The following is a 13,593-nucleotide window of genomic DNA, read 5'->3' on the forward strand; positions in this document are numbered from 1 at the left end:
TCTGTGCTCCATCAGGGTCGTACCTTCCTATGAAAGTAGGAGGATGATTTCTCAGAAAGGTCTCCAACATTCTCACATCCGCATTCGCACCAGCACCAGCATTTGGATGTTGTCCCACAGCTTGGGCTACAGCTTCCAAAGCAGCAGCAATCGCAGCATCATTTCTTCCAGCCATTCTAGTCCTCTTATAGCAGATAATTAGAATAACATAATAATGGTATCCCAACTGCTAAAGACACAACTCGACTCACTACTTGGCCGGACAGACCGACCTGCTCTGATACCAATTGTAACACCCCGTTTTCCCAACATAAAAATTTCATTTAAAATCAGAGTATTTAATTCATAACGGAATGCCACACACTACTTTAACATCTCAAAACAGATAATAATAATTATCCTTCAAATTCAACATCATGAAAATCTTAAACTGTTGCAGCGGAAAATAGTTCAACATTTAAAAGTCTTGGCACGCAGGCCTTATTGGAAAATCTCATAGATTAGTTCATAAAAGAGACACGTAAGGAATAGAAGTAAAAGCAAGCCCCCATCCCGTTACGTATCAGAGCACCTAGACACCAACTGAGAGTCCACTCATGAACGCCTCTAATCTTTATTACCTGCACATTACCCACGGTCGAGGCAACATATACGCAGAAGGGGTGAGATTTCATAATCAATACATTAAGCATATAATCCAATAAAATGCATTTAACAGCTTAAACATTAATATCATATCAACGATTAACAATTAGCATATTTTTCATTTCATAACAAATACAATCATCAATACCGTTACTAATTTTCATCACAAATCATAATCAACTTACACTCAACTTGACGACACAACTCATCTTTGACCATGCAACTCTATCAACTCAACAACAACTTGACAACTTAAACATCATGAAACTTCTTGTTATGCAAATGCATGTGGTACCAATCAACAACAAAATGAGCATAATAGGCTCTTCAACGTGTGAGCACAAAGGCTGCCGGGCCTAAAGCCCCCAACTTTAATGAGCACAAAGGCTGCGGGCCTAAAGCCCCCAACTTTAATGAGTATGCAATGAACTCAAACTTCCAACAACTTAGACAACATCATGAACGACTCATACGACTCATAATCATGGACAACTTCTTAAATTCTTGCAACATAGACCGACTCATGCAATTTCAAGACTTTAAAGGTCAGCAGCAATGAACAGCAACAGATTTACAACATATAACGGTGTTGGAATATCTCAACATCATTTAAGGAATGGATTACATCAACATAAATATCATAAAACATCATAACATCATTCATGCAACATTACTAATCATTTCAGTCATATAAATAGACTTCTGTAACATCTGGAAACATCCTAAACCACCGTCATTCTTACTTCTAAGGTCAGCTCAAGACTATACGTGTGAAAGGATCGCATCGGGACAATTTTGGGCAACTAACAGCCTAACTCGCAGTGGCGAGTGACTTTGCTCGCAATGGCGAGCAAAACGTGTTTTCTGGAACTCCTAAGACCTTGCTCGCAATGGCGAGCTACTTTGCTCGCAAATGCGAGCGTTACGGGTTACTCGCAATGGCGAGTTGTTTTGCTCGCAGTTGCGAGCTCTGGGTTCTAGCTCGCAGTTGCGAGTGTTCTTGCTCGCAGATGCGAGCGATGAATGTCAGTACGGCCAGAAACCTAAAAATCACAACTTTTCACCTATATTCATGATTCCTTCATTCAAATAGCATCTAATTATCATCTTAAGGAATATCTAAGGTCTGTACACTAATTTTGCATCATTCTAACATCTGTTCATGATTCAATCATCAAAATTGATCTTAAACCTAATTCTCACTAAAACTTAATCTAATCATGCTAACTTCATCCTATAGAATCATACTCTTAATAATATTGAAAATTAGTCTCACCCTTACCTGATAATAGCAGAAATCGATAGCCTCCCTTTGTTCTTCTCTCTTTCTGACTTTTCTCCCTTTTTCTCCAAAAACATACATATTCGGTTTTCTAACTTTTGTTGTCTATTTATCTCTCCTAATTACGCTTCTCACTACTAATTGCTCATCTCACAACACAGCCCAATTTTTAATATTTTTATTTTATTTCTCATATCTTATTTTATTTAATAATAAAATAAGTCACACCAACATAACAACTTCACAACATCAATATACTTCACGTCAATCTAGAAAATCACATAATTTATCTATAAATCATGCAAACTATTTAAATTCTTAAATCATATAAATATATATAAATATATAAATCCTCATTAAATTAAGTAAATAATTAAAACGGACGTTACAGCAATAGTCATTCCATTATTCCACCAACTCACTAACATGAATGTTATTACATTCTATGCTCCTGTTTTGTTTAAGACTATTGGCTTTAGCGGTCCTCTTGATTGGTTGGTGCCTAGTGAAATATTCCCACCTGAAGTTCGCTCTGCTACTCAAAGATTCAATGTCTCTATTAACATGATTTGCATCTTTGTCATTGCTCAAATTTTCACTACAATGGTTTGTTGCATGAAGTTTGGATTATTTATCTTCTTCGCCTTTTTCGTTGTTGTGATGACAACATTTATTTACAAGCTTTTGCCAGAGACCAAGGGAGTTCCAATTGAAGAAATGTCAACTGTATGGGAGAAACATCCTTATTGGAGTGATTTTGTTAAAGTGGAGCCAATACCCAAAGATCAGGAGTTAGGGAAGTGTAAGATTCTTTAGTTTTTACTTTATTTATTTATTTTTTAGAGGAAAAAGAAAAGGAAAAAGTTCACTCGTGCATCCCTAAGGGTTGCACACTAGCACATATTCATACCTGGTAAATGTAATCAACCATTCTAAACATACCAATACATAAAGAGCCTTTAATCGATTAGTTGAATTTGAACTTCGACAATCTCTTGATTCACATAATAATTGATATTTTTTGGTATCAACCCTTCAATTTTTAAGGAAAATGAATCATGATAATCTAAAGTTCGGTCGAGAAGTAAGTAAGTCTAATAAAGAATTATTCCATCTAAACAAATTAAACAAAATTTAAACTTCCTTATTAAATTTTATTTTTAAATAAATAATAATATTTTACATATAAAAACAAGCAATATGATATAGGGTGTTGTTAACGAGTGCCCCTGGAGCACTGGATAAAGAACAATAAATTAATGGGTCCCACCTATTTTATATTGATAGAAGTGAGAAATCCGTCAAAGTAATTAAAATAAAAAAAGTTGTATTCACTGCATGTTTATCTATGTCAAATACCCACGCGCGTCTGTTAATTCCCTTCCCGTTGAGATTGCTTTTTTCTCTTTCTTTGTTTTAAATTGGGTCCCACTTATTTTCCTGTGATTATTTTCTTATAAACACGTATTTTTCTTCCCACAAATTCTTTTCCCTGTATAAATCCTAATTGTTTCACTCTTTTTATTTTCACAAATATTCTTTTTCTTGTTTGCTTTCTTCTTTTCTTTAGAGGACATGTGACAATGTTATGTCCTTCACCTTTGCATAATCCACAAGTATTCATGTTATGTGATAGCTCTTTTCCACCTTTAAGTCGTCGTCGTTGAGGACGACCTTTAGGTTTGGATTTTGGAGGACAATGAACAACATGTTGTGAATGAACTTCATTGTTACTACTTGTTACTTGCTCATCAATAATAACATTAACTTGTGACTCCACTTCGTTATCATCAAATGATGCTTGAAGCAACCACTGTGATGGCAAGTAATTAGAAGGGATTTCATGACAATCTTTATGAAGAAAAATACTAAGAATGTGACGACACAATATCCCCCAAAATTCAAAGAGCTTACAACTACATGTATCTACCTCACCATCCCAAAAGACTACATGTTTCCTACTATTAACCTCTTTATAATACTAAAACACAAACACATTACCATTTTCATGATCAATTGAATATTGAGCGGACCATTCAAACTCCTCTTGAAACTTTTGAAAAGAAAAACGAGTGAGAACACTATGAGCTTGCTCTTGTAAAGGCGACATCAACTTCATATTTGATCCTTTGCACTTCTCTAACATTATATCGTGCTCTTCTTTTTGCTTAATATTATCAATTACTACATCAACCTAAAATTAATTTAAATAAATTCATACACAAGTTTATAAATAAACACTAATGCATCATACCTTTTAAAATAATGGGTACTAATATAATGAAAAATACATCATACATGTTTTGCAAAGTTGGTTAAAATTGTGTGAGAATTGATGAATCTTTTAATGAATGCATTAATACTCTCCGATCTTCCGGTGGTTGTCATCCCACCAATAATCACTAAGATAAGCAAGTGCCTAATAGTTTTTGATTTCATACAATCCTTTCACATGTTTATTTGAGTGCAAATTGTACTTAGCAACAACTTTTGGCCATTGATGCTCAAATTCTTCACGTGTCTCCAACTCATACAACTCATAAAAATCATAACACCATTTTGCATATGTCTCGAAGTATAGCATTAAACCAACAACTAAACTTGAAAGTCATGTGCCATATGTAGAAACTGTGTTTTGTTGATGACAACTCTTTTGAGATTGCTTCTTTCATCCATAGATCTTGATCAGTTAATATAGTCTTCAGTGGCTTCTTCATCAAAGATATAAATGTCTAAGGGAAATTTAAAAGCGTTCAGATTTTCGTTATTAATTAAAGACGAGAACTATATGTATATAAAAAAAGGATCATATAAATCAAATGATAAAATTAAATAAAAAAGACGTAAGAAATAGTTACCTTCATTAGCCAACAAAATGCAGACACAATTTTGTTCGGTTAGAGTGCACATCCAAAAAGTACGGTCTTTCCATGATTATTCATACCCACAAAAATCCCAAATGACATTTCATAAGAATTGACCATGCATGTAGTATCAAATACAACAAGATTGCCATATTTTTGGTACCAATCAAAACAAGAAGTCGAGGACCTAAAAATATGCTCTAACCTTCTTTCTTCATCAAGTGTGTATGCATATTGAAATTTTGGAGCACGTTTCTTTTGCATCCTCACAATACTTCAAAAGATCCACGCCATCACTTCTTTCAACTTTTTCATTAGCTTTCACAAAAAGATTGCGAATGTCCCTTTCAATAAATGGAAGATAACCATACTTCACATTTTTCTCTAGTTTTATAACACACATTATTTGTCTATTTGAAAGTCCACCTTTTTTTAATAAGAAAATACGTTCACGATCATCTTCTAAGATAGTTGGATAAGCCGGTAAAAAATGCACTTCTGATTGGGTTAGCAAACCATGGTTATGTTCAACAACAAACGTTGTAACTAGCCACTCAGTTGGAAATATATCATGAGACTTTTGTAATTTAATTCGTAGATGAGCTTTTCAATCACACTTTGACGATTCTCTATTTTTCTGCTCTTTTGATTGTTCCATGATTTTCAAGGAGGCTTTACCTTCACGATGGCAAAAAAAAAACCACACCTGCTGATAACCCCATTTTTGTTTGTGAATCTACCTTTTTTTTTTATTGAGAACCCTTGTTGATAAGCATATCTTATAAAAGGCAAATGCTTCTTCTTCACTAAGAAAAATTTGACCAACAAAGAAAACACAATTTGTTTCATTACTAGACCCATCTTTATCACCTTCATTTGTTACAATATTCAAACTTGAAACAAAGCTTTCTTTCTCAGAACTTCCTATGTTATCAACTATTAACAAGTCCTTCACTAAATCATGCTCAAAATGCTCAATAATTGTTTATGAACAACCATTTTCTAAAGCAATATCTTATATTAGACTTTCATTCAAATCAAAACTTATTTTATTGTTGATCTCTATAACACTAACATCAACTATTATGTTGTTTATGATCTACAAAATGGTAAAAATAAAAGAATGTTAAAACAAGAAAGTTCAACGTACGTTTTTTTTTTAAAAAAAAAGAAGGTTCAACATATAAGGACGTAAAAACAAACAAACCATAAGAACATAAAAAAAAAAACAGTACATGATATTAGAACGTAAAAAAAGAACTTTAATGTGGTACGTGACATATATTTGGTTCATGGTAATGAGAACTCAAGTCGTGTAGATTCAATCCAATAAATATAGTTTATGTGAATCTGCAGAGAAGAATATAATGGAGTGGTAGAGAAAAAATAAGCTCTGCTGAATGTTAGAATAGGCGGGAAGAAAGAACATAATGAAGCAGAAGGAAGAACAGACGAAGATCCATAAAAACATGAGAAGAAGCCCATCTTAAGTGATTTTTTTTTTCAAATAACAAATCTCCTTTGTGGGTTGAACCCATTGAATTTCTCATATCAAATTCTCTTATTGCAAGCTCTCTATTGTTGCCATAGATTGAAGAATAAGGGGTAGTGGATTGTGTCATTACTTACCTGTAAGGTTGTTTTGTGACTGTTCATAAGGTCGTGGGTGTGTTTTGCAATTCTAACAAGGAAATAGAATACAACCATTAAAGAAAATAAAAGGAGAGGGGAATACTTGAGTTTCTATTTTAAATAATTCCAATGTCCTTTTGTTTTTTCTTTTCTGGAGTGTCGATAGTATTTTTTTTTTGAATAAATAAATTCTTGAAAATGGTTTGAATTGATTGGAGGCACGAAGAATTGAATTGTTACTATATAAATTGTAAAACTTTTAGGGAGCCCCTAATATGGTCCCCAATATTAGGGGTCCATTGGTGGACCTCATTGATTTACTGGCCATAGCCGGTCAAATATTTTTCTGCTCTGGATTTTAATTTTTGATATTGCTCTTTTTTGTGGTCCCCAGTATTATCTGGATTTTAATTTTTGATATTGCTCTTTTTTGTGGTCCCCAGTATTACCGAGTCTTCTCTGATAAAACACCACAAATGTGTGGTTGTACCGATTCAAACATTGACTAAAAATATAAACATTTTCATGAGTAATTGGTTCAACATCGTAGAACAAGTTCAAAATGATTACTCATTGAATCAACATCGTACAACAAGCTTTGGGTATCAAAGTTCCAGGCATTGAAACAAAAGGATGATTTTGTGTTTCTTGAGTCATTAGTTTGATCTTTGCTATTATTAAGCTTTTTCCATACATTTATTTCAGATTCAAATTCAGATTTGCATAAACAATACACGGATTTAATGACAACCACTTAACAAATCATATTAAAATTTCGAAAAAACAACATGCACAGAGATGAAGGACTCCGTCTGTAACACCCTATTTTATTAAGTATTTATTTTATCGAGTTTAGTGTCTTTTTGTATGATTTATTTGAATAATTGATGTGTGATTAATTGTCTTTGTGTGTATTTTTGGTTGGGATTATTAGAATTCGGTTTGGTAATAATTAGATATTTTACTAAGTTGAGTGAGTAGTAATATTTTTAATTAGTTGTGAGCCGGTAAGTAACCGTTTTTATTATTATTTTATCGTTAAGTGAGTAGACCTGTTATGAGTAGACTATATTTTATAAAGAAAGAATAGTATAATGAAAAGTTAGAAAAGGAATGAAGTCACGGGAAAGAAGGAAAGGAAAAAAAAAAACATGTTCCTTAAATTGTGGAATTATTTAATGTGACTAAATTCATGGGGTAGTTTTACTTTATTGATGAGATGTATCTCCTTATTTTGTGAATTGTGTTGGCAACGTGTACAATCTACCCTCCATGTTTTGTGGCTTTGAGTGAGAGATTTAATAGCAACATTTTCATAAGAAACCAATTCAACTTTGGCATATACGTAGGACAAATATCTAATGCCTTTTCATCCTATATATATTGGTACCTCACGTTTCTTTAAGGGCCATTTCATTTCAATCATACATATTTTTTTAACGGTCACTCATCAAATAGTTTTTCAAGTCTAGTTGCTTCTTTCCATTTTTCGTGTGATGTAAAGCTTTGAACTCTTTCTCTTGCAAGTCGTCGATGAGGTTGTTTGAGTTTTGCTAGGAAGTAACGAGCACATAAGGTAAGGGTGAGACTAACATTCAGTAATTTTAAGTCTATAATTCTGAAATTAAAATTAACATGTAGGATTAGTTTGTGAGAATTGAGAATTAAGGTTTAAAGTGAGGATTTGATGATAAGATGATGAAAGTTTTAAAAAGATATTTTTATCTTGCTTCATTAATTAATTGATGATGAATATTGATGTATTATATTAAGATGTGTAAATGAAATGTATTATTTAACTATATGTGGTTTAAGGATGTGATATTGATAAATATGCTTTATGTGGTTATTCTTGATAATTAAGTTGATTTGAATTATTCTTATTGATTATATGATGTATAAGAGATGTTATTTGCTGCATATGTTATTGTTTGCTGTTGTTGACAATTAATGTCATAAAGTTGTATATGTTGGTCTAAGTTGTAAAGATTTAAGAAGTTGTCCATAATAATGGAATTATAAGAGGTGTTCATGATTTTGTCTAAGTTGTAGGAAGTTGAGTCCATTGCATACTCATTAAAGATGGGGGCTTGATGCCCGGCAGCTTTATGCTCAAATTACGTTGGGGGCTTGATGCCCGGCAGCTTTATGCTCACTTGTTGAAGAGCCTATTTACGCTCATATATGTTGAGGGCTTGATGCCCTGAATGGTACCACATGCATTTGCATATCAAGAGGTTTTAAGATGATTTAAGATGTTAAGAGTTGCATTGTCAAATTAAAGTTGTATAGTCGAGTCGAAGTCGTCAAGTTGTTAAGATTAATTTATGAAGTTGATTATGAAACTGATATTGATGATTGAGTTTGAAGTTGTTTATGATGATGCTATGATTTTATAAGATTGTTATTATGATATATTAATGATGTTTATGCTGTTAAATATAATTGATGAATTATATGCTTAATATTGTTGTTTGTGAATCTCACCCCTTCTCTTGAAAATGTTGCCCTTCGTATGGGTAACTTGCAGATAATCAAGATTAGTTGCAGTCGTGGGTGACTATCTCTCACGGTGTCCTTAGGTGCTCTGATATGTAACGGGATGGGGAATTGCTTTTACTTTCTATTCCTTATGTGTCTTTTATGAACTAAATTATGAGATTTTCTAATAAGGCCTGCGTGCCAAGACTTTATCATGTTGAACTATTTTCCGCTGCAAAGTTTAAGATTTTATGATGTTGAATTTGGAGGATAATTATTATTATCTATTTTATGATTATCAAGTAGTATGTGACATCCCTTTTATGAATTAAATACTTTGATTTAAATGAAATTTTTATGTTGGGAAGATGGGGTGTTACATTTGGTATCAGAGCAGGTCGGTCCGTCCGGCCAATTAGTTGAGTCGAGTAGTGTCGTTTAACAGTTAGAATACCATTATTATGTTATTCTGATTGTTGGGTGTTGTGCAGAGAAGAGGAGGAGAACTGGAGGCCGCCAATTTTATCTGTTATAAGAGAACTAGGATGGCTGGAAGAAATGATGCTGCTATTGCTGCTGCGTTGGAAGCTGTGGCTCAAGCTGTGGGGCAACAGCCTAATGTGAATGCTGGTGCTAATGCTGAAGTGAGGATGTTGGAGACCTTCTTGAGAAATCATCCCCCTACTTTCAAAGGAAGGTATGACCCCGATGGAGCTCAGACGTGGCTCAAAGAGATTGAGAGAGTCTTCCGTGTTATGCAATGTACGGAGGATCAGAAGGTGCGTTTTGGTACGCATATGCTAGCTGAGGAAGCTGATGACTGGTGGGTGAGTCACCTACCTAATTTGGAGCAAGATGGTGCAGTTGTTACTTGGGTTATTTTTAGGAGGGAGTTCCTAAACAGATACTTTCCCGAGGATGTCCGCGGGAAGAAAGAGATTGCATTTTTAGAGTTGAAGCAAGATAACATGTCTGTGAGTGAGTATGCTGCAAAGTTTGTGGAGCTGGCTAAGTTTTATCCGCACTACACTGCTGAGTCTGCTGAGTTCTCGAAATGTATCAAGTTTGAGAATGGCTTGCGTGCTGACATCAAGCGGGCCATTGGTTACCAGAAGATCCGTAACTTTTCTGAGTTGGTGAGTAGCTGTAGAATCTACGAGGAGGATACGAAAGCTCATTATAAGATTGTGAATGACAAGAGGGGTAAAGGACAGCAGAGTCGTCCGAAGCCTTACAGTGCTCCTGCTAATTAAGGGAAGCAGAGAGTTAATGATGAGAGGAGGCCGTATAAGAAGGATGTTGTTGCTGAGGTTGTTTGTTTCTCTTGTGGTGAAAAAGGCCATAAGAGTAATGTTTGTACTAAGGATATAAAACGGTGCTTTCGTTGTGGCAAGAAGGGACATACACTCACAGAGTGTAAGCATGAGGATATTGTTTGCTTCAATTGCAATGAAGAAGGTCATATTGGGTCTCAATGCAAGAAACCGATGAAGACTCAGACTACTGGGAGAGTTTTTGCTTTGACTGGTACTCAGACAGAGAATGAGGATCGTTTGATCAGAGGTACTTGTTATATTGATAATACTCCTTTAGTTGCTATTATTGATACTGGCGCTACGCATTGTTTTGTTGCTTTTGATTGTGCTACTAAGTTGGGTCTTGCTATGTCTAATATGAACGGAGAAATGGTTGTCGAAACTCCAGCTAAGGGTTCGGTGACTACTTCTCTTGTTTGTTTAAGATGTCCCTTGTCTATGTTTGGTCTAGATTTTGAAATTGATTTGGTTTGTCTACCTTTGACGGGAATGGATGTAATCCTTGGTATGAACTGGTTAGAGTACAACCATGTTCACATTAATTGTTATAGTAAGTCGGTGTATTTCTCTTCTGTTGAAGAAGAGAGTAGAACGGAGTTTTTGTCCACTAAGCAGCTGAAGCAGTTAGAACGTGATGGAATATTGATGTTTTCATTAATGGCATCTTTGTCTATTGAGAATCAAGCAGTGATTGAGAAGCTACAAGTGGTATGCGATTTTCCTGAAGTTTTTCCCGATGAGATTCCTGATGTGCCACCCGAGAGGGAAGTGGAATTTTCAATTGACCTTATTCCAGGAACGAAGCCTGTGTCTATGACGCCTTATCGTATGTCGGCTTCTGAGTTAGCTGAGTTGAAGAAACAGTTGGAAGATTTGCTTGATAAGAAGTTTATAAGACCGAGTGTTTCACCTTGGGGAGCGCCAGTATTGTTGGTTAAAAAGAAAGATGGTAGCATGAGGTTGTGCATTGACTACCGACAGTTGAATAAAGTGACGATAAAGAATAGGTATCCACTTCCAAGAATTGATGATTTAATGGATCAGTTAGTGGGTGCACGTGTGTTCAGCAAGATCGACTTGAGATCGGGTTATCACCAGATTAAAGTGAAAGATGAAGATATGCAGAAGACGGCTTTTAGAACCCGTTATGGACATTATGAGTACAAAGTGATGCCTTTTGGTGTTAGCAATGCACCTGGTGTGTTTATGGAGTATATGAATCGCATCTTTCATGCATTTTTGGATCGCTTCGTGGTTGTATTCATCGACGATATTTTGATTTACTCCAAGTCTGAAGAAGAACATGCTGAACATTTGAAGATCGTTTTACAAGTGCTGAAAGAGAAGAAGCTATATGCTAAATTGTCAAAGTGTGAATTCTGGTTAAAGGAGGTAAGTTTTCTTGGCCATGTGATTTCTGGTAGTGGTATTGCAGTTGATCCGTTTAAAGTTGATGCAGTATCACAATGGGAGACTCCTAAGTCGGTTACAGAGATTAGAAGCTTCTTGGGATTGGCTGGTTATTACAGAAGATTTATAGAAGGATTTTCTAAGTTGGCACTTCCGTTGACGCAGTTGACTTGTAAAGGTAAAACCTTTGTGTGGGATGTTCATTGTGAGAACAGTTTTAACGAATTGAAGAAGCGTTTGACAACGGCTCCAATTTTGGTTTTGCCGAAATCTGATGAACCTTTTGTGGTGTATTGTGATGCATCCAAATTGGGCTTAGGTGGTGTGCTTATGCAGGATGGTAAAGTAGTTGCTTATGCATCAAGACAGTTGAGAACTCATGAACGAAATTATCCTACTCATGATCTTGAATTAGCTGCAGTTGTATTTGTGCTCAAGATTTGGAGACATTATTTGTATGGTTCTAGATTTGAAGTATTTAGTGATCATAAAAGTCTGAAGTATTTGTTTGATCAGAAGGAATTGAATATGAGGCAGCGAAGGTGGCTTGAATTGTTGAAGGATTATGATTTCGGGTTGAATTATCATCCGGGTAAGGCTAATGTTGTTGCAGATGCTTTAAGTAGGAAAACTTTACATATGTCTACTATGATGGTTAAAGAGTTGGAGCTGCTCGAACAGTTTAGAGACCTGAGTTTAGTTTGTGAATTGTCACCTCAGAGTGTGAAGTTGGGAATGTTGAAGATCAACAGTGAATTTTTGAATAGTATCAAAGAAGCTCAGAAGGTAGATGTGAAGTTGGTAGATTTAATGGTTGGGAACAATCTGGCTGAAGATAGTGACTTTAAAGTTGACGATAAAGGAGTATTGAGGTTTCGAGGGAGGATTTGTATTCCAGACAATGAGGAAATGAAGAAGATGATTCTTGAAGAGAGTCATAGAAGTAGCTTGAGTATTCATCCCGGAGCTACGAAGATGTATCATGATTTGAAGAAGTTGTTTTGGTGGTCTGGGTTGAAACGTGACGTGGCACAGTTTGTGTATTCTTGTTTGATTTGTCAGAAGTCGAAGGTTGAGCATCAGAAACCTGCTGGGTTTTTGACACCGTTAGATGTGCCTGAGTGGAAATGGGATAGTATATCCATGGATTTTGTGACGAGTTTACCGAATACTCCAAGAGGGCATGATGCTATTTGGGTGATTGTGGATAGACTGACGAAGTCAGCTCATTTCATTCCGATTAACATCAGTTTTTCTGTATCTCAGTTGGCGGAGATTTACATTCATGAGATAGTGAAGCTACATGGTGTTCCATCGAGCATTGTGTCAGATAGAGATCCAAGGTTTACTTCTAGATTTTGGAAGAGTTTGCAAGAGGCTTTGGGTTCTAAGTTGAGGTTGAGTTCGGCGTATCATCCGCAGACAGATGGTCAGTCGGAAAGAACAATTCAGTCGCTGGAGGACTTGTTGAGAATTTGTGTACTTGAGCAAGGTGGAACTTGGGATAGTCATCTACCATTGATAGAGTTCACGTACAATAACAGCTATCATTCTAGTATTGGAATGGCACCATTCGAAGCTTTGTATGGTCGAAGGTGCAGAACTCCATTGTGTTGGTTCGAGTCAGGTGAAAGTGTTGTTTTGGGGCCAGATATCGTTCAGCAAACTACTGAGAAGGTTAAGTTGATCCAAGAAAAGATGAAAGCGACACAGAGTAGACAAAAGAGTTACCATGATAAGCGTAGGAAAGACCTTGAGTTTCAAGAAGGAGATCACGTGTTCTTGAGAGTTAATCCGATGACCGGTATTGGTCGTGCATTAAAATCAAAGAAGTTGACTCCGAAGTTTATTGGTCCGTATCAGATATCGGAAAGAGTCGGAACGGTGGCTTACCGAGTGGGTTTACCACCACATTTATCGAATTTGCATGATGTGTTTCATGTGTCGCAACTGAGGAAGTATG

At 35.5% G+C, this 13,593-nt stretch overlaps 1 protein-coding gene and 1 long non-coding RNA gene across 2 annotated transcripts; one reads left to right on the forward strand and one right to left on the reverse strand.

Annotated features, from left to right (window-relative positions):
- Window positions 1–4,178: 4,178 nt before the first annotated feature.
- Window positions 4,179–6,223, reverse strand: LOC146898791 (uncharacterized). Its single transcript, XR_015022506.1, has 2 exons — window positions 4,786–6,223; window positions 4,179–4,659 (listed from the first exon to the last, which is right to left on the reverse strand). It is a non-coding gene; the product is annotated as an uncharacterized LOC146898791 (long non-coding RNA).
- Window positions 6,224–9,449: 3,226 nt separating this feature from the next.
- LOC146898792 (uncharacterized) lies at window positions 9,450–10,157 on the forward strand. Its single transcript, XM_085736616.1, has 2 exons — window positions 9,450–9,683; window positions 9,756–10,157. The coding sequence occupies exons 1-2, from the start codon at window positions 9,450–9,452 to the stop codon at window positions 10,155–10,157; spliced, it is 636 nt and encodes a 211-aa protein (XP_085592742.1).
- The last annotated feature ends 3,436 nt before the right edge of the window (window positions 10,158–13,593 follow it).

This window comes from Medicago sativa, chromosome 8 (genome assembly GCF_051527215.1).
Source record: "Medicago sativa cultivar Bolivia chromosome 8, Bolivia_mono, whole genome shotgun sequence".
In the NCBI taxonomy this organism is placed as follows: Eukaryota; Viridiplantae; Streptophyta; class Magnoliopsida; order Fabales; family Fabaceae; genus Medicago; species Medicago sativa.